Raw genomic sequence first — 21,482 nt, 5'->3', positions numbered from 1 at the left:
CTATGGAAAAGTGGTCCGATGAACATCTGGTAATGGAAAAGGAGCTCCTGCCACGTACACCGGTTTGAGGTACGCCTTGCTTGGGCGAAGATGTATTTCCGCTAAATTCCTTATCGGGCCTATGTCCCGATAAGGAATTCCGAAGTGCAGTGAGGTAGTCATTAATCCTCACCTCAAACTCTTTGATGTCTCCATCAAAAGCCTTGGGGTTCTTGCATGTGGGAATGCTCTGGTCACAAATGGGAATGTCAAACTCTTGGTTCAAGCTCTATGGTCCATGATGTGAAAATGGTTGCCGTCAAAGTTTCAGATTCCTGTTGGCAAAGAAATTGCAGGGGCTAGTCATTAATCCTCACCTCAAACTCTCTGATGTCTCTACCTGATGTGCCTATGGAAAAGTGGTCCGATGAACATCTGGTAATGGAGGAGGAGCTCTTGACACGGCTTGAGGTATGTCTTGTTTGTTCTTCCTGGGCGGAAATGTATTTCCTCTAAATTCCACATAGGTCTATCTGCCGACAAGGAATTCCTAAGTGCACCTCACCTTAAACGCTTTGATGTCTACCAAAAACCTTGGTGTTCTTGAATGTGGAAATACACTGGCCACGAATGGGAATATCAAACTCTTTGGTTCATAATGTGAAAATGGGTGCCATAGATTTCGAGGCAGAAAGTTTCAGATTCCTGCCTATAAAGAAATCCCTAAATGCAGGGAGGTAGTATTAATCTTTACCTCAAACTCTTTTAAGTCTCGAACTGATGTAACTATGGAATAGTCGTCTGCGTAGGTTATCATATGGACATCTGGTGAAAGAAGCTCCTGCTACGCAAAAGTTAAAAAGGAAGGAGGCAGTACACTGCCTTGAAGTACGCCTTGTTTGTTCCTCATGGGCGAAGATGATTTTCCTCAAAATTTCCCATATTTTGCCAACTTTCTCGTAGGATTATTAGGTATGGAAACCATAATATCCCTTAAGAGGGTGGTGCTGTTCACTGTATCAAACGCTTTAGACACATCCAATGCTACGAGAATCGATCTTTTACTATTCAAACCCTCAATGTTGGCTGTTAATTCACATAACGCAGTGGTCGTATTCCTGTCCGAGCGAAAGCCATGCTGATATTCTGCCAACATTAGGTGTTCTGTGAATTAGGACAGTAAAATTGCTCCAAGAATTTTTGTGAAGGGGGAAAGAAGAGTAGTAGGCCAATTGGGGTCTCCAAGGTGTGCATTCTCCCCTGGCTTCAGAACCGGAAAATATTACTTATTTTCCAAATATCTGGTATTCCGAAAGTGTTGGGTCAGACATTGAAGGTATGGGCCAGAAACCCTACACCATTCTCTCCAATGTGCTTTAAAGTGTACAAGATGTGTCACATCTTGTCCACGCTTACAATTTAGCTCTTGGCTATGATTTCCATTTAATAGATTGCTTTGGTACTGAGAGTTTTTCTGGATACAATGGACCAATAATATACCTTACCTTTTTCGAATTGAATGTGATTCTTAACATCTCCAATTCTGATATATTTCGAATATCTTTGGTTTCAGTTTATTATGTTCGCGTATCCTTACTTTACAATAAACAAACGAATATAAAAATATTTAAATAATTAAAAATGCACAAAGCCACTAAGATTAGAATAATTTATGTATGTATGTAAAATACGAATAATTTCAATTAATCGCTCAGTTCGTTATGAAATGAAAACAAATCTTACAATGGATAATTAAACTAAATAATTTCGTGTTGTGGGAACACTGTAATCACTGGATATGGGTTTGAATGTTGTGTTAAAGCGATTCTTATACAAATCTCGGGGTTGTATGTAGACCTCTTTGAAATCTTCGGATATATCACTGGGCACCCCATGAATGACAGCACCTCGGGAGTCTTCGGCTAATCTCAATTCAACTTCAGGCTCATAGATATTATCTTCTCTTTGGCGTAATTTAATCCTTGGTCGCATTTCCATAAAACTTTGAACTTTAGCTTTTTTCGTTGAAATTTTCGTACAAGCCAAAGTGATGCTCAGTAAGACACAAAATTCCACCACAGCTATAATTAAACTGGCCGCCAAAAAGATTACATATTGCTGACGATACCAATTGTCCAGATAACTTAAGCAGGGTGATGTGAATCGAAATTGGCTATATTCCTTTTTATCCACCGATTCGCACATAGTTTCATTTGCCGGTTTAGGATCCAAATGGAATTTTTTATCCGAGGGATTATCTAGAATACAACAAGTCAAGGGTACCACCCTATCATGGGGTCCATATGGTTGTATTCTCCATAAAGATGTATCGTAGTTGATATCACTATTCATACCGCAACAACCGAATTTCGCTTGAGCCAAATCCATGGCAATGGTAAATTGTTCCCTGCCTGGCACTCCATAGTTTCCTTGTAAGGCTTTCACCATTTTCGTTTCATCCAAACTAATGCCCAGACAATGAGGCCATAGGGTAATTGCTAAGCAGACCACAGATTCGGCCAGAAGTAATATCACCACAGTTAGAAAATAGAAACTCAGGCAACAGTAGGTATTGAGACAAGAGGCCCAGAATCCCATCATAGCGGCCAGAACAGCTATTAGTCCCGCCACGGCTAAACCTATGGAAATGTAGTAGAACAATGGTTGAGGCAAATCATTGAGATGTTCACTTGTGGCTGCCAGCAAACGGGACAGTAATATTCGTTTGGTGTCAGTGAATAGATAGAAACCGGCTACTATCAGGATCGTTCCACAAATCTGAAAAGAGAGAAATTTAAATCATAAGAATCATTCTGTTTGTAACTCGCAAAAATTTTGGTTTGAGACCCCATAAACTACAACCCAAGAAATTTGTTAGTAGACACAGCAGAAAAATCTGCTAAAACAGCAAAAGGTTTTTTCTTTTTGTAACTTATATGGGACAAGGTAATTGGTTGCCGAAAATGTTGCCAGCAGAAAAAAAAAATCTTGATACCATTGGCTTAGGGAAACAATCGTCAATAGACTTATGAACCTACTGGACGTCTCTTTATCGATTATCCTTTTGGAACCCAATATTAGCGAAATCCAATGGATAAACTAGCATGCCATAAACCAATATTAGGCTATTGATTATCCCCGCCTGTCTCACCAAGGTCCCGGAATAACATCTGCAACTTGAGTCCAAAATGCTATCTACGAGGAAAAATTTTGAACTTTTCACACACAGCATTCCAAGAAGTATACGGACACGAACGCACCATTCCACCTCAAGGGGGGCACCTTCTGACAGATCCAAAGCCATCCGGTTCGATTTCATAAAGAATAAGCAAATAATCAATCACCAGATCAGCGAAGCTACCAATAAGCGAATAAGGACGGTATTGAAGGCGGAGCATGTAACCTTCAACGTTTCAGTAAGATATATCTTCCTCTTAGGGCAAGACAACCACTCGTCAGCGCTTGTGAAAGACTGCTGTCTAGATAAGAAAAAGACTGGAGAACTACTCAAAGAGAGTAGGACAACAGTCTGGAGGACCGGGGGAATAATGACCGGGTGCCTAAAGTGGAGAGCGTATCTGTGTCGAATGGGAGCAGCAAAGGATTGTGCACGTAGGATGTGTTTTGAGGATTATGAGCCCTTGGACGTGAACTAAGAGAACGCAAAGCCCATAGAGCCAACGCGCGCCGAGATGGATGATACTCTAGAAGAGTGGAACGACGAATAGCAGGACCTTGGTAATAATAACCGGCCATCTAAAATCTAGAATAGGGGCAGCAGAAAATGGTGCCCGTAGGGCGTGTTTTGAGGATTATGTTACCTTGGAACACTATTTGTCACCGCCCTGCCTTTACTAGACAAAGAGTTAAACATATCGATGATATTGATTCGAGACCTGGCCCAGCTGGAAAACAGGGACTGGAAACAAATTAGGGAATTCGTTGGAGACACAGAGTTCCTGAAACAAAAGAAGGGTACAATGGAAAGAAGAAGTCATGGCGCGCAACATGCCGAATGCTGACTTAGATGTAGTACGTCAGCCGAAACGAGACAGGAGAACCTGAAACCTCTTTTCAACCTAACCTAACCCAATCTTTTGTTTCTCTTACCTCTTTACCGTGATATTAGCAGTGTTGCATCGCTATCAACAAGAGGTCGAAAAAACAGTAACAACACCCAAAAGTGAAGGCCAGATTTGATCGAATCTCACGACGCAATGGTAGAAAACTTGCTAGTGAGCTGAACAGAATGGAAGCAAGATATAGTGAAAAAAGGTTTAGACTAAAGCCGTTGAGATCCCAAAAAGTGCAAAAGCTCACCGATTCGTAACAAAAAAGTTAGACTGGATTGCGCCAAGGACTTGTTTCGCTTGCACTGAATTTGGTTTCCTCCGATGAGAAGCCATTCGAAATTGAACAGTTTGTGAACAAATAAAATATTCAGGCCACTTGAAAATGTACACCTTCGATTGGCTACCCAACTCAAGGGCCTCGAATGTTAATGGTGAGGACCGCCGAAACGGCCAATGGTCACTCCCTTGTCGGATTCATAGACATAAATGCAATATTGAAGCCCTAGGCAGACTAAACATTTCGGCCGCTTTATGCACCTGACAGTGTGTCCATCCGTGTGCCGGACTCTATCACAATCGACGAAACCGGCTTAAAACCCATCCCTCTTCCCTCCGTAAGATGGGTTTTCCCCGCAAGGCTAGGGAATTGTTCACGAGACCGGTTTTGTCACAGAAAAATTGTTTTTTTCAGCGAGAAAAGAGAACACAAAAGGTTTTAATTTTTGTGGTGAGTATATATTGGAAACAAAATGAGTTGCCTAGGCGATATACAATGTCTCACAGACTTAACTATTGTTTTCACTATTCCATGGCGGCGGATCACCTCCCTGTTCGGTTCGGTGACGATGGGGTAGGCTATGTGAAGCGGTATACGAAACCACACAAGCTAGAGCTCAGGTTACGGTGAGACGAACGGAGGGGCACCGGGAAATCGGCCTGCCGGAAGTCGTGTCGGGGTCAATTGGTCAGACGATGGACCACAAGCGTATCACAATGGCAGTGTTGACGAAATGTGAATCACTTGAGGCAACCCCCTGTGTCGTGGTACGGTGGCGGTTAAACTCACGGAATCCCAGTCAGTGTCACGTCGGTGCGGAAGATGGCAGTGGCTGTTAGGATGAAATGTTCCAATTCGTGTCGGGCTTGAATGTGAATAGGGACAGCAGTGGCTGATGTAGACACACTGTTTCCTATTTCTGTCATGTCTGGGGAAACGGGGCTACAGTGGCTGAGAAGAACTCACTGCGTCCAATCAATGTCGTGTCCAATTGGGGGAGGTAATAGTGGCTGAGAAGAACAGACTGCCTCCAATACATGTCGTGTCCAATTGGTGGAGGTAATAGTGGCTGGCGAAGACCCACTGCATCCAACATAATTCAGGACCCCAACATAATCCATGACCGTCTCCTTTTAGTCTGCGTCCATACTGAAACTTCCATTTCTCATGTTGTCGCGTCCATGTCAAATTTTTTCGTTTGCGGATAATGTGTCCACAGACCGCTTTTCATCCTCCTAGTTCCTCTCACTTTGTGTCATCGTGTGGATTATACTTCTTGGAGAGACATGCCCAATTTCATCTTCAAGCGTTCTCCGCCCACCGGCTACATCTAAAGAATATATGCTCGGCATAATCCGTGACCTCTTCTTCTACGTAAATGCAACATTTCCCCATACGGTACAGATGCTGCCGAAAAACGTCATTTCTCCATATCTTCTCTCTCGCTCGTTGGTGTGTTCATCTGCCCTTTGCCTGGTTCATCCATCGTTTCTGCCATTTATCCCTGGTCTCTTGTTTGATGTTGTATATCAATTTTGCCTCGCCTTGTCGGCGCGGCCTTTAAACCCTGGAGGTGTATAGGGATCGTCTGCTACTGTCGGTGTGTTCATCTGCCCTTTGTCTCGTTCCTGTCAATTTATCCCTGGTCGTTTGTTGGAAGCTCAGTATCAAGTTTGTCGCGCCTTATTGTTTGGCCTCGAACTTTTTTTCCGCTCAATCGCCTCGATGTCTATTGGGATCATTTCTGTATTAGTAAAATACGGCTTCGCCTGATACTGTGCGGTATGCTGAAGTGATTCCCAAGCAGTATATGCTAGTTGGATGCTATTACGCACTGTGCTTCAAATCTCCCAAAAATCTTGCCATAATCATGATAATGGTGATGATGATTTAATGATTCATGAAGCTCAGACTGGGTGGTGCCACAAAGCAATTGCGATTTAGGGGATATGGATACGGGTAGATATGTTTGAATTTTAAATAGAAAGTGAAACAATTACTCACATCATAAGTTCACCATAAATACATACATACACACTCACCCACACATGCATGTTTCCCTACATCATCTCTCTAACCGAATATCAAAATTATTATAATTTTGGTTTTATTAAAAAACAACAATAACAAAAGAAACCAGTCTGCCAGTCAACTAGCTATCCATCAGCAGCTAACCAAACTTCTAAATTACATACTCTGTAGATGAGCTCTTTGCGGCCTTATGGCGAGGTTGAATCATAAAATTGAATAAAACAAAATGAAAACGATCATCGAAGCATAACTAAATTAAATGTGTATTGCATCAAGTTAATTTGTTTTTTTTTTGTAACAAATGAAATAAAAATTTGCAAAACAATGACCCGGTGATACTCTACACCAACGAAAAATGTTTACATCAATGCTTTCAGTCTATGTATCCGAACTAGGTCAGGTTCCCCCTAGTGGCAGGATTTATATCTCATTAAATCAATGGATAGCATGTCCGCTTTGGTCGTGTGTTCAATTCCAGTTTCGACAGAATATCAGGGTTTTCATAGGCATTGTTCAGAGGTTTACTCCCTCTAAGTAACGCTGGCGATACTTCTGGGAATTTCAAAGTTCTCTATGTGGATTCACCGAAACTTCTTTTTGACATACCGAACAGAAATTCTCAAGTCTAAATTCTCAGTCGATATAGAGATATCCGCCTGTTGAAATCAAGCTAACTTCTAAACGAAACAAGCTATCGAATTGATGTAGGTCGGAAGGTATCGATCTATATAGGGGTTATACCAAAACATGAACATGTTCTAAAATACCGCAATTTCAGGAAAATCGGATAAAAATTGCGGTGGCTAGAAGCCCAAGGTTAGGTTAGGTATAGTGACAGTCCCATATGTCGGGCTCACTTAGACTATTCAGTCCATCGTGAACTTCTCTTTTATCAATGGGTACTGCTAGATTCTATGTTAGGCTCATTGACAAGGGACCTCCTTCTTATAGCCGAGTCCGAACGGCGTTTTACCATTTCGGTGAAACCACTTAGAGAAGCTTTGAAACCACTCTTTTTTGAATTTCAGGTAAATCGGATATAAAAAGCGGTGGTTAGAAGCTTAAGAAGTCTAATCTGGAGATCGGACTATATGGGGGCAATGCCAAAACATGGACCAATTAACACTATACTCGGTACACTTATTTATGGACCCAAAATATCTCTAGACTGTAAATTTCAGCAAATCGAATAAAAATTGTGGTATCTAGATGCCCAAGAAGTCAAATCGGGAGATCGGGCTATACCAAAACATGGACCAATTAACATTATATTCGGTACACTTATTTAAGGACCTTAAATTCCCCTAGATTTTGAATATTAGGCAAATCGGATAAAAATTGCGGTGTCTAAATGCTCAAAACTAGGGATCTATAGTAGAAACCAATAATCGATTTTTCGACTTTTCGATTATTGACTTTTAATCGAAAATCGATTTTCGATTATTTTTACCAATCAAAATTCGAATATTCGATTTTTCATAATCGAATTTCATAGAAATAATGACTATACAAAATAATCAATTTTATGAAATCTATTTGTCTTTTTTCGAGTGTTGTCAACAATAGTTGGTATGAAATGACAAAAATTAGTGTTCTGGTCAAACGTGTTAATTTTTTTAATTTGTTTGTTATATTTGTAGGAGGTTCAATATAAAATTTTTAACATGTACAAATCATTTATCATTATTTCCCAAAATTATTAAGTGTCGCCCCAAATTTGTGGCCTTGTTTCATTCCTGGGGCCCTATTGCAAACGGTATAAATTGAAGGAAATTGAAATCACAAAGGATTCATTTCCACCACTTTGATATTTTATTTAATCAAATCAGAATTTTTATTCTTATTGGTAATAGAATTCCTTACATCTACGCACATTTCAATTTAATTTAAACCAATGAATAAAACATTAAAATCGATTTGTGAAAATCAAAATTAAAAAAATAGTTGAAAATCTAAAATCTATATTGGATCGTCAAAATTAAAAATTAGTCGAAAATCTAAAATCGATTTTGCGATTATTTTTAGGTTGATAATCAATTTCGATTTTTTTAGATTTTCATGCCAATATTCGAATAATCGATTAATCGATTTTCGATTTATAGATCCCTACTCAAAACCCAAAATCGGGGGGTCGGTTTGTAATTTCAGGCAAAAAATTTTTCTTTAGAAATAAAATTTTGCAGATTTTCTATGAAATATGGTACAATTTTGACAAAATTTTCTATAGAAATGAAATTTTCACAAAATTTTCTGTAGAAATACAATTTTGACAAAATTTTCTATAAAATTAAAATTTTAAAAAATTTTCTATAGAATAAAAATTTTAAAAAAAATTTCTATAGAAATAAAATTTTGACATAATTTTCTTTAAAAATAAAATTTCGACAAAATTTTCTATAGAAATAAAATTTCGACAAAATTTTCTATAGAAACAAAATTTTGACAAAATTTTCTATAGAAATAAAATTTTAAAAAAATTTTCTATAGAAATAAAATGTTTTGAAAAGTTTCTAGAGAAATAAAATTTTGATAAAATTTTATATAGAAATAAAATTTTCTAAAGGAATAAAATTTTGACAAAATTTTCTATAGAAATAAAATTTTGACAAAGTTTTCTATAGAAATAAAATTTTGTCAACATTTTCTATAGAAATAAAATTTTGAAAAAAATGTTCTTTAGAAATAAAATTTTGAGAAAATTTTCTATAGGAATAAAATGTTGACAACATTTTCTATAGAAATAAAATTTTGATAAAACTTTCTTAAGAAATAAAATATTTGATAAAATTTTCTTAAGAAATAAAATATTGACAAAATTTTTTATAGAAATACAATTTTGATAAAATTATCTATAGAAACAAAATTTTGACAAAAATTTCTATAGAAATGAAATTTGTAGAAAATTTTCTATAGAACAAAAATTTTGAGAAATTTTTTTGTAGAAATAAAATTTTGATGAAAGTTTTTGTAGAAATAAAATTTCGATAAAATTTTCTATAGAAATAACATTTTGAAAAAAATTTGTATAGAATGAAAATTTGGATAAAAGTTTTTATAGAAATAAAATTTTGACAAAATTTTCGATAGAAATACAATTTTGAGAAAATTTCCTATAGAAATAAAATTTTGACAAAATTTTCCATAGAAATAAAATTTTGACAAAATTTTCTAAAGAAATAAAATTTTGACAAAATTTTCTAAAGAAATAAAATTTTGACAAAATTTTCCATAGAAATAAAATTTTGACAAAATTTTCCATAGAAATAAAATTTTGACAAAATTTTCCATAGAAATAAAATTTTGACAAAATTTTCTAAAGAAATAAAATTTGACAAAATTTTCTATAGAAATAAAATTTTGACAAAATTTTCTGTAGAAATAAAATTTTGATCAAATTTTCTGTTGAAATAAAAGTTTGACAAAATTTTCTGTAGAAATAAAATTTTGATCAAATTTTCTGTAGAAATAAAATTTTGACAAAATTTCTGTAGAAATAAAATTTTGATAAAATTTTCTATCGAAATAAAATTTTGAGAAAATTTTCTATAGAAATAAAATTTTGAGAAAATATTCAATATAAATAAATTTTTGATGAAAATTTCTATAGAAATAAAATTTTGACAAAATTTTCTATAGAAATGAAATTTTGACAAAATTTCCTATAGAAATAAAATTTTTTCAAAATTTTCTATAGGAATAAAATTTTGAGAAAATTTTCTATAGGAATAGAAATTTTGACAAAATTTTCTATAGGAATAAAATTTTGACGAAATTTTCTATATAAATAAAATTTTGGCAAAATTTTCTTTAGAAATAAAATTTTGAGAAAATTTTCTATAGAAATAAAATTTTGAGAAAATATTCAAAATAAATAAATTTTTGATGAAAATTTATATAGAGATGAAATTTTGACAAAATTTTCTATAGAAATGAAATTTTGACAAAATTTCCTACAGAAATAAAATTTTGGCAAAATTTTCTATATAAATAAAATTTTGACAAAATTTTCTATAAAAAAATTAAATTTTGAGAAAATTTTCTATAGAAATAAAATTCTGAGAAAATTTTCTATAGAAATAAAATTTTGACGAAATTTTCTATAGAAATAAAATTTTGAGAAAATTTTCTATAGAAATAAAATTTTGAGAAAATTTTCTATAGAAACAAAAATTTTCTATAGAAATGAAATTTTGACAATATTTTCTATAGAATAGGTAAGGTTAAGGTAAGGTAAGGTTAGGTGGCAGCCCGATGTATCAGGCACACTTAGACTATTCAGTCCATTGTGATACCACATTGGTGAACTTCTATAGAATAAAAATAAAATTTTGACAGAATTTTCTATAGAAATAAAATTTTGACAAAATTTTCTATATAAATAAAATTTTGAAAAAATTTTCTATAGAAATAAAATGTTGACAAAATTTTCTTAAGAAATAAAATACTGACAAAATTCTGTATAGAAATAAAATTGTCTATAGAAATAAAATTTTGACAAAATTTTCCATAGAAATAAAATTTTGACAAAATTTTCCATAGAAATAAAATTTTGACAAAATTTTCCATAGAAATAAAATTTTGACAAAATTTTCCATAGAAATAAAATTTTGACAAAATTTTCTAAAGAAATAAAATTTTGACAAAATTTTCTAAAGAAATAAAATTTTGACAAAATTTTCGAAAGAAATAAAATTTTGATAAAATTTCCTATGGAAATAAAATTTTCTATAGAAATAAAATTTTGACAACATTTTGTACGGTGGTGGGGATAAAAAATAGTGATTGTTTGAATAGGTAACATTTCGTGTCAGCTATCCTAAGTGCTCCATGTGTCGCCAATATTTTGGTGTGTTGCATTGCAGAGTTATTATATTATGATTTTTTCGACCATTTCTTTTGGGATAGATTATTGTGGTTTGCCCTGAAAGCCCTTCACGACATCTTGGGAAATGCTGATTGAGAAGATAGCTTGTTCGACAATCGTTCGGGAGAGACCTATAAGGCAAATGATTTTTGAGTTTTGGTTATCCATTAAAAAAGAACCTAATTTCTATATTATTCCATAAAAAGGTAATATTTTAATGTTATTTTGGATGTAGCTTGCCATAAATGGGTTTCTGATAAAAAAAATAAGCCCTTTGCCGATGACACCATTGACGGTATGGCCTAGGCATGGCGAAGTCATTAACAAAAATGTCATTGTCGCCCGTTTGTTTTTTATCGTTGGTCTCGTCACAAAGTCTAGCTCTGAGTGTGTCATACAAAATCAAAACCACAGGGCATATTAAAATCGTATAACGGGTAAGTACAAGCAAATTTGTGGTTGAGGGTGTTTAACTTCCACAGGAGAGCACTAGTGGCCATGTGTGTACGAGTATTTCATGTCGATTTCACTTATCATCATCGTAGAAAAGCCCATTATTGGGTAGCGCAGAAGACTGAATAGCGTTTGTGGTGGCGTTGATAAATGCCGCTGGTGGTAATGAAGGCAAATTATGCGACTAATTTCAAGAAAATAAAAAGAATACTACTCAAGCCACTATATGTAAATAAATAAATAAAAAATCTACAATTAAATACTTACTAAAAATAAAAAATTACAACAATTGAGCAATAGCTTATGATTGCAAAAGCGACCCATTGTGATGATGATAAAAATCAAAGAACAATAAACTGCACTTCACTGAATTGGATCACAATGCAGGTCGGTCGATTGGACGAATGGATTTAAATGGACACAGCCAGCAAATGATAGAATAAACTATAACTATTATTCTTGATTATTGTTGTATTTGTTGTCAGCAAAACTACTACGTTTTTAATTGCTTCTATTTCCTAGATCAGTTTGGTATCACATTTTTTGTTTTCTCGAGAATGTCTAAAATTTCTTCAAACTTTTATAATCTTAAGATTTCATTTAAATTTCCTAATTACACGCAATGTTATCGCCGATCATTTATTATCTCTCACAACACTGCTCATGAATTTATCACTAGATTTTTTTTCATATCTTTCATGCCCTTTTTCTATATTATTTCATTATGCGGCGTTTCGTTTATGTGTTTTTTTTTTCTCTTCGATTCCGATCCGTTACGGTTTGTAGCTTAGCTTTATTACAACTAAATGAACAACATTTTGTGGCAACATTATGGAGAAGTTGAAAAATGCTTGACTTTTAGACGGCGTCGTACAAAATATTGATCATTAACAGAGTGAGAGAGCATGTATTTATGACTCTCTCTGTTAAGTATCTCAATATAGGGTTGCCACTTGTTGTTGTTATACATCGCCAAATATTGAAACATGCCCAAATATCAAACACAAAGATAACAAGTAAGGAAAGTCTAAAGTCGGGCGGGGCCGACTATATTATACCCTGCACCACTTTTTACATCTAAATTTTCGATACCATATCACATCCTTCAAATGTGCCGGGGGGCTATATATAAAGGTTTGTCCCAAATACATACATTTGAATATTACTCGATCTGGACGGAATTTGATAGACTTCTACAAAATCTATAGACTCAAAATTTAAGTCGGCTAATGCACTAGGGTGGAACATAATGTTAGTAAAAAAAATATGGGAAACATTTAAATCTGAAGCAATTTTAAGGAAACTTCGCAAAAGTTTATTTATGATTTATCGCTCGATATATATGTATTAGAAGTTTAGGAAATTTAGAGTCATTTTTACAACTTTTCGACTAAGCAGTGGCGATTTTACAAGGAAAATGTTGGTATTTTGACCATTTTTGTCGAAACCAGAAAACCATATGTATGGGAGCTATATCTAAATCTGAACCGATTTAAACCAAATTTGGCATGCATAGCTACAATGCTAATTCTAGTCCCTGTGCAAAATTTCAACTAAATCAGAGCAAAAAATTGGCTTCTGTGGTCATATGAGTGTAAATCGGGCAAAAGCTATATATGGGAGCTATATCTAAATCTGAACCGATTTCAACCAAATTTGGCACGCATAGCTACAATGCTAATTCTACTCCCTGTACAAAATTTCAATTAAATCGGAGTAAAAGATTGGCCACTGTAGTCATATGAGTGTAAATCGGGCGAACGATATTTATGGGAGCTATATCTAAATCTGAACCGATTTCTATAAAATTTGGCACACTTGACTACACTACTAATTGTACTCCTAGTGCAAAATTTCAACCAAATTGCGGTAAAACTCTGGCTTCTAGGACCGTATTAGTCCATATCGGGCGAAATATATATATGGGAGTTATATTTAAATCTGAATCGATTTCAATAAAATTTGGCACACTTGACTATAGTACTAATTGTTCTTCTTGTGCAAAATTTTAAGCAAATTAGGGTAAAACTCTGGCTTCTGGGGCTATATAAGTCCATATCGGGCGAATTATATATATATATATATATATATATATATATATATATATATATATATATATATATATATATATATATATATATATATATATATATATATATATATATATATATATATATATATATATATATATATATATATATATATATATATATATACTTGTGCCAAATTTTAAGTCGATTGGACTAAAACTGCGACCTAGACTTTGATTACAAAAATGTGTTCACGGACAGACGGACATAGCTATATCGACTCAGGAGCCCACCCTGAGCATTTTTGCCAAAGACACCATGTGTCTATCTCGTCTCCTTCTGGGTGTTGCAAACATATGCACTAACTTATAATACCCTGTTCCACAGTGTGGCGCAGGGTATAATAAATAATTTTATATATATACAATCAGCAAAATATTTTGTACACCAATCAATGTGAAATAAATTGTGAAACGATATGGAAAATATGAAGTAAATTTATATGTGATATACCTTAAATTAAAGCTTGAGACCCAGGTTACAAAATAGAAAGGAAATTTATTGAGTTTTAACTTTGTTTAGGGAAATAAATAATAAAAACGAGTTTCACTTTGCAAAAAAAAAAAACTGGTACACCAAAAATGCATAAAAATTATTAGTTTAAACACTAAATATTAAAATTTTTTAATATTTTGTATGGTAGCCCTTGGTGTTTTCTACTGCCTCGGATCTATTTGGCATTGAGTGGGTTAAGGTTTTCATCAAATCTACGGGAATTGGGCTCCATATATTCATAAGGACATTTTTCAGTTGTTTGTTTTTTTTTTTGCTAAAAATTTTAAAGTTCTCCAGCTTTGTTTTCATATATGTCCACAGGTGTTCAATTAGATTCATGTCCGGCCTCTGCGGAGGGTGAGTTAATACTTTTCTGGTGTTGTATAGCAAGTATTCCTTAACAATATGGGAAGAATGCTTGGGGTCATTATCTTGGACAAATAAAAATCCATCTTCCCGAACCAATTTTTTGGGCAGATTCTAGAAAATTATTCAAATTATCTATTTTGTATATATTTCCTTCAAAAAATATGAGGTTTCCAACGCCATTTTGTGGTTTCCCCATTTTTCTCCCTCCACGAATGTGTCTTTTGTAAAATGGAATTTGAAAACGGGCATTTATGTTTTCAAAAAAAAAAAACCGACCGTTTAGTATACCCCCCTTAGGGAGTATACCAACCCATCCATTTATAAAGCATCGAAATATTGGTCTCAGACCAACAAAGTATATAAATTCTTGGTCGTGTTGAAATTCTGAGTCAATGTAGCGATGTCCCTCCATCTGTCTGCTGAAATCATACCATTTCAAACAACCAATCGACTTTATACCAGGCAAAAACAGTTCCTATTGAACTAAGCAACAAAGTATAGCGGTATATTTTTTATGTTATTGTTAAAATGCAAAAAAGCGGAAATTCGAATTGGCATTGGAATTATCCATTCACCCAAAGAAAAAACTACTTTCCTCCGGAACTAAATTGTAGTCAAACGAAATTCCCTTTTAATGTATATTAGTTTCTGTAAGAGCAAATAAACTCGAATCTGTGACAAGCGATGCAACAATTGTCTTTAATCTTTATTTTTTGTTTTTTGCTTTTAAAGAAAACTTGTTAGCTTCAAAAGAAAACTTTGTTTAACTAAAATTGCATTCCTCAGAAAAGAAAACTCTTCTTTCAGAAATTTGTTAGCAGGGACAGCAGAAAGTCTGTTGAAAAAGGGACAGCAGTCACTGTTTGCTGAAATAGCAAACATTTCCTGCTATTTTTTAAGCTCGATTACACTAAAACATGTTTTATTTTGGCTAAAACAAATAAAATGTCAACTTATGAGCTATCCTAATAAAGGGTGGTTAAAATTTCAAGGGCCGATGTTGATTTTGAATAAAACACAAACTATTTAGGAAATTATTGTAATTTTATTTTATTACGATATATTGGTATTACTCAATTATGTATGGAACAAAATATCGGCCAAATGGGCGCCGCGACCTCGGTGGCACACCTTCATCCGATGGTCCAAATTTTCGATGACGCTGAGGCATGATGGAGGTTCTATGCCGTTAATGTGCCGAATCTCATCCTTTAGCTCTTGAATTGTTGCTGGCTTATCGACGTACACCTTTTCTTTTAAATAACCCCAAAGAAAAAAGTCCAACGGTGTCAAATCACATGGTCTTGGCGGCCAATTGACATCGCCATTACGTGAGATAACCCGGCCATTGAATTTGTTGCGCAAAAGAGCCATTGTTTCGTTAGCTGTGTGGCAAGTTGCACCGTCCTGTTGAAACCACATACCGTTCACATCCATATCTTCCAATTCGGGCCATAAAAAGTTCGTTATCATCTCACGATAGCGAACACCATTCACAGTAACTGCCTGACCGGCCTCATTTTGGAAAAAATACGGCTCGATGATGCCGCCAGCCCATAAACCGCACCAAACAGTCACTCTTTGTGGGTGCATTGGTTTTTCAACAATCACTCTTGGATTCTCATTCGCCCAAATGCTGCAATTCTGTTTATTGACGAATCCACTGAGGTGAAAATGTGCCTCATCACTGAAGATGATTTTCTTCGAAAATTGATCATCCACTGTTGCCATTTCTTGGAACCATTTAACACGTTGTTGGATTGTTTGTCTTTCCATGGTTCAAATTGAGTAAGTCTGAAATAGAGAAATGTCAAATAAAATTCGGAAAAAAAAACTTGGCGTTTAGGAGTGGTTCACATTCAACATCGGCCCTTACAATTTAACCACCCTTTATAATTAAAACAATATTTTATGAATATCTATACACTCAAAAAAAAGTGAACTCTCTATTTCACTAAAGCCAATTTAACTTTATTTTAGTTCATGGAATTATTATGTTTGGAGAAAGTTTTCTTTACTCTAATAATTTTTTGTGTACGTTAGTTAAATTAACTAAACCCGAGGAAAAAAATATGCTCAACTGAAGCATAAAGATTAACTAAATTCGTGTCTTCCACAAAATAGTTCGGAATTTCTTTAAATTTGTAAATTTTACCAAAAATGAGTCCATCATGAACTTCGTATGTCACTAAAGACATTCTTGCAATTTTGAACTCCAAGTTTTTCCTTCAAACTACAAAATTTTCTTTAACAAGTGAAAAAACTTAGTAATGTCTAATAAATTTTCTTGTACTTGTCGAAAAATGTTTACTTATTTTTATGACATCGGCGTGATGCCAACGTTTGTAATACTGTTTAGTTAAAATTTTCTACACATATTAAAAATTTTCTAAAATTAACCGAAAGTTTTCTTCCTGGTGGGTTCACTGTTTTTTCAGTGTAGTATTTGACCAAAAATCTAAATATTTATCGAATTGAGGCATAACAGCAAACAAAATGTTTGTTGATCGTATTTAGAAGCTTGTAAGTATATTAAGGTGGGTATTAAGTTCGAGTTTAGCCGCTAAAATCGCCATTTTTCACAATTACTTTTCTTTAATAATCCATTTTAAGGAATACAAAGTTTGTGAATATTTGCTTTGGACTATTCCCCATCAAGTTATAATAAAATTTGCAACAACTATGTATAATTTTATGCCTTTTTTGATGATTTAGTTTTCACTTTAGCGGCTAAACTCGAACTTAGTACTCACCTTTACTGTGCAAAAATATACCAAAAACTATTTTTGGTTCTTAAATTTGCTTTGGGCCATATAATATGCGTGCAGCCATCACAGGCTGCACGATAGTTTTACCCATTCCCGACGAAGCGCGTCTTGAAATGATCGACACTTTTGTATTCTTCAGTGTCAAACTTAATCTCTACAATGTCCTAGCCACAAAAGTCAAACGGATTGAAATCTGGAGATTTTGGTGGCCATTTTTCGGTAGAAATGAAGCGATGAACCTCTTTTTTTGAGTCATTTTTGGTTGATGCGAGCTTAGTGTGATGGTACTGACTCCTGTTGGATTGTCCATGGTCTACGGCCGGAATGCTTGTCTCCCCTGTGCTTCAATACTATCTTTAGGACATTTTCCCGATAATATTCGGCATTTATTTCGACCACAAGGTCGATGAATACAAGCGGAGAGCGACCATCGGCCGTTATGGCGACCTACATAATTACCATCGGCGGATTTTGAGGTCTAGTGGCCAATTGAAGGTGTACATTTTCAAGTGTTCCCTTTCGCAAGCAATCGCGATCATTTTGTTAACAAACTACTCATGTTGGAATGGCTTCTCATCAGAAAAAAAAAACAAATTCGGTAACTAGCAACTTTAGTGAAAGTGAAGCAACTACTTCGCTCTTTCCTGTCTTTCAATTTTATGTATCGGTGAACTTTTTGAAACTTCAATGGCTTTAGTCCAAGCTCATTTTTCAATATGAATTGCATCCATTTTTCAATATGAGTTGCATCCATCATATGTCTATCTTGTCTCCTTCTGGGTGTTGCAAACATATGCACTAACTTATAATACCCTGTTCCACAGTGTGGCGAAGGGTATACAAATATTTCATAACTGATTGATTCAAACAAGTAACCTTAAAAACAAGCTGGTTTTCGACGCGGAAATCAAATATAGAATCCACCTCACGTTGGAGAATATACGAAGTACGATGAATATTTTAAAACTCCTCAATGTTAACCTCTGAATTCCCAAATCAAATATATATCGTTTTTATCTTCATAAGATAAATTGCTGATTCGTGAGTAAATCTTCTAATGATGGCAACACTGACAAAATACTCTGTGTAAACAAAATTACTCCCTCTGTTATTACAACTTACTGTTATTTTCGTATATGCTTTGAACAGAACTTATGGCTCTCTGTTCCGATTCCTATCTCTCAATATCGTTGCTTTGGGATAATGTAAACACAAAGTAACTAAAAGATTGCTTTTCTAGGTCTGATATCCGATGTGCAATAGCACTTCGTGCTTAACCAAATGGAACAGTCTTTTTTTTGTTGTTGTAAACAAACAATAGCGCGAAATGATTTCAAACAAATAAATAGTAAACAAAACAGCGACAACAACAACAACAACAAATTATAGCTCTATGAAGTGGTTGTTGTGAAAGAAGAAATTAACCTGCTAACAAGTGTTTACAACAAAAGCAGCATGTAAAAATAAATTTAATAGCCAAACATAACACACCATACAAATACGCATCGTGCTATACAGCATGAAAATTTCACTGCCTTATTTCGTGAAATGGTTATTGCTTCGAAGAGGTCAATATTAAGAAGGTTTTTTTTTTTTTATTTTATGGAATTTTATTCTTCTTTTATAAAAAATAAGAGATGGGCGCTACACTTCAACGTGAAGTGAAGTGCTAATTTGCAATCTCTTCCTTTTTGCCTATAGCAAGCAAAAGCCGGTTTAAACTTTCAGCTGACATTTGTATCCGTTCGATTGTCGCATGAATTCAACAGACTTACATGTAACATACAATTGACTCAAAATGCAACCATGACGCACAATGTGAACTTTTGAGTCACACCTTAATGTCAAGTTTAAGTGTCTGACTTATCTAACCCTGGAGTGGTTGTACACAGTGGAGCAAAAGAATTGTGGGCAAACTTCAGCAAATGCATCTTATCTGTGCGCAAAGGTCAGTAAGCCAGATGAGCATACGGAAGTTATTACCGCCACGTACTGCTCTCTTTTATCCGACGGATGACTGCAAGTATAATAGTATAACAGCAAACTTTTATTTCTTCAATTACACACAAAAAAATTTCACGAAAATTTTTCCAATTAAAATTTTAATTGAGTTTTAAAAATATTCAATTAAAAATTTAATTGATTTAAAAAATTTTTTAATTGAAATCAATTAATTTCGTGAATGAATCAGAAAAATTTTTTTTGTGTGTAGCTATTGTCTATTGCTATTCCTTGCCTGAATAGAAACTTTTCGAGCCATCCATCCTCAAATCTATTATGTTTAAATCTAGCAAGTATGGAGACCTATCCAGCACTGGCACAGTTTAATCTTGTATCCAGGACTTAACCACTCTGGAATTGGGACGTTATCTTGCTGGAATATCCACTCTAAACTGGTTTTCGAAGTAAGAAAAAGGTTTCTCGAGCACATTCTAGTAACAATTTGTGTTCATGATGGTAGACAAAAATTGCAATTCAATGGTGTCATAATAACTTATGGCAGCCTATGGGGAGAAGCCGTATTTCCTCCTTCCCAACATCGTGAAAATTATAATTAAAATCATCCGGACCAGCGTTGCCACAATTGATTTTTATTTTGGACCAACATTTTTCCACAATTGAACCAAAATTCGTACCAGCGGACAATTTTTCCAAATTAAATTAATATCATTTAACAGTTAATTTTTTTCCAAAATTTTACATCGATGAAAACTTTTGTCAAATTTTTATTTCTATTCAAAATTTTTATTTCTATAGCAAATTTTTAAAAAATGTTATTCCTATAGAAAATTTTGTCAAAATTTTATTTCTATAGAGAATTTTGTCAAAATTTTATTTCTATAGAAAATTTTGTCAAAATTTTATTTCTATAGAAAATTTTGTCAAAATTTCATTTCTATAGAAAATTTTGTCGAAATTTCATTTCTATAGAAAATTTTGTCAAAATTTTATTTCTATAGAGAATTTTGTCAAAATTTTATTTCTATAGAAAATTTTGTCAAAATATTATTTCTATAGAAAATTTTGTCAAAATTTCATTTCTATAGAAAATTTTGTCAAAATTTCATTTCTATAGAAAATTTTGTCAAAATTTTATTTCTATAGAAAATTTTGTCGAAATTTTATTTCTATAGAAAATTTTGTCGAAATTTCATTTCTATAGAAAATTTTGTCAAAATTTCATTTCTATAGAAAATTTTGTCAAAATTTTATTTCTATAGAAAATTTTCTCAAAATTTTATTTCCATAGAGAATTTTGTCAAAATTTTATTTCTATAGAAAATTTTGTCAAAATTTTATTTCTATAGAAAATTTTGTCAAAATTTCATTTCTATAGAAAATTTTGTCAAAATTTCATTTCTATAGAAAATTTTGTCGAAATTTCATTTCTATAGAAAATTTTGTCAAAATTTCATTTCTATAGAAAATTTTGTCACAATTTGATTTCTATAGAAAATTTTCTCAAAATTTTATTTCCATAGAGAATTTTGTCAAAATTTTATTTCTATAGAAAATTTTGTCAAAATTTTATTTCTATAGAAAATTTTGTCAAAATTTCATTTCTATAGAAAATTTTGTCAAAATTTTATTTCTATAGAAAATTTTGTCAAAATTTCATTTCTATAGAAAATTTTGTCAAAATTTAATTTCTATAGAAAATTTTGTCAAAATTTCATTTCTATAGAAAATTTTGTCAAAATTTTATTTCTATAGAAAATTTTGTCAAAATTTTATTTCTATAGAAAATTTTGTCAAAATTTTATTTCTATAGAAAATTTTGTCGAAATTTCATTTCTATAGAAAATTTTGTCAAAATTTCATTTCTATAGAAAATTTTGTCAAAATTTTATTTCTATAGAAAATTTTGTCAAAATTTTATTTCTATAGAAAATTTTCTATAGAAAATTTCATTTCTATAGAAAATTTTGTCAAAATTTTATTTCATAAAAAATTTTACCAAAACCTATCCAACCAAAAAGTCTTGTTTTGCAAAATTTTATTTCTATAGAAAATTTTGTCAAAATTTCATTTCTATAGAAAATTTTGTCAAAATTTCATTTCTATAGAAAATTTTGTCAAAAT

The 21,482-nt window shown here is 33.3% G+C and overlaps 1 protein-coding gene across 1 annotated transcript; it reads right to left on the bottom strand.

Moving 5' to 3' along the window:
• Window positions 1-1,520: 1,520 nt before the first annotated feature.
• Window positions 1,521-12,477, bottom strand: Tsp68C (Tetraspanin 68C). The gene is made up of 2 exons (XM_075312558.1): window positions 11,945-12,477; window positions 1,521-2,757 (listed from the first exon to the last, which is right to left on the bottom strand). Exons 1-2 carry the CDS (start codon window positions 11,999-12,001, stop codon window positions 1,732-1,734), a joined length of 1,083 nt encoding a protein of 360 aa, XP_075168673.1. The 5' UTR covers window positions 12,002-12,477; the 3' UTR covers window positions 1,521-1,731.
• Between the last annotated feature and the right edge of the window lie 9,005 nt (window positions 12,478-21,482).

The sequence above is a fragment of the Haematobia irritans genome, chromosome 5 (assembly GCF_050003625.1).
Source record: "Haematobia irritans isolate KBUSLIRL chromosome 5, ASM5000362v1, whole genome shotgun sequence".
Taxonomy (NCBI): Eukaryota; Metazoa; Arthropoda; class Insecta; order Diptera; family Muscidae; genus Haematobia; species Haematobia irritans.
The sequence above is the reverse complement of the archived record's forward strand: the minus strand, read 5'-3'. Positions and strand labels throughout refer to the sequence as shown.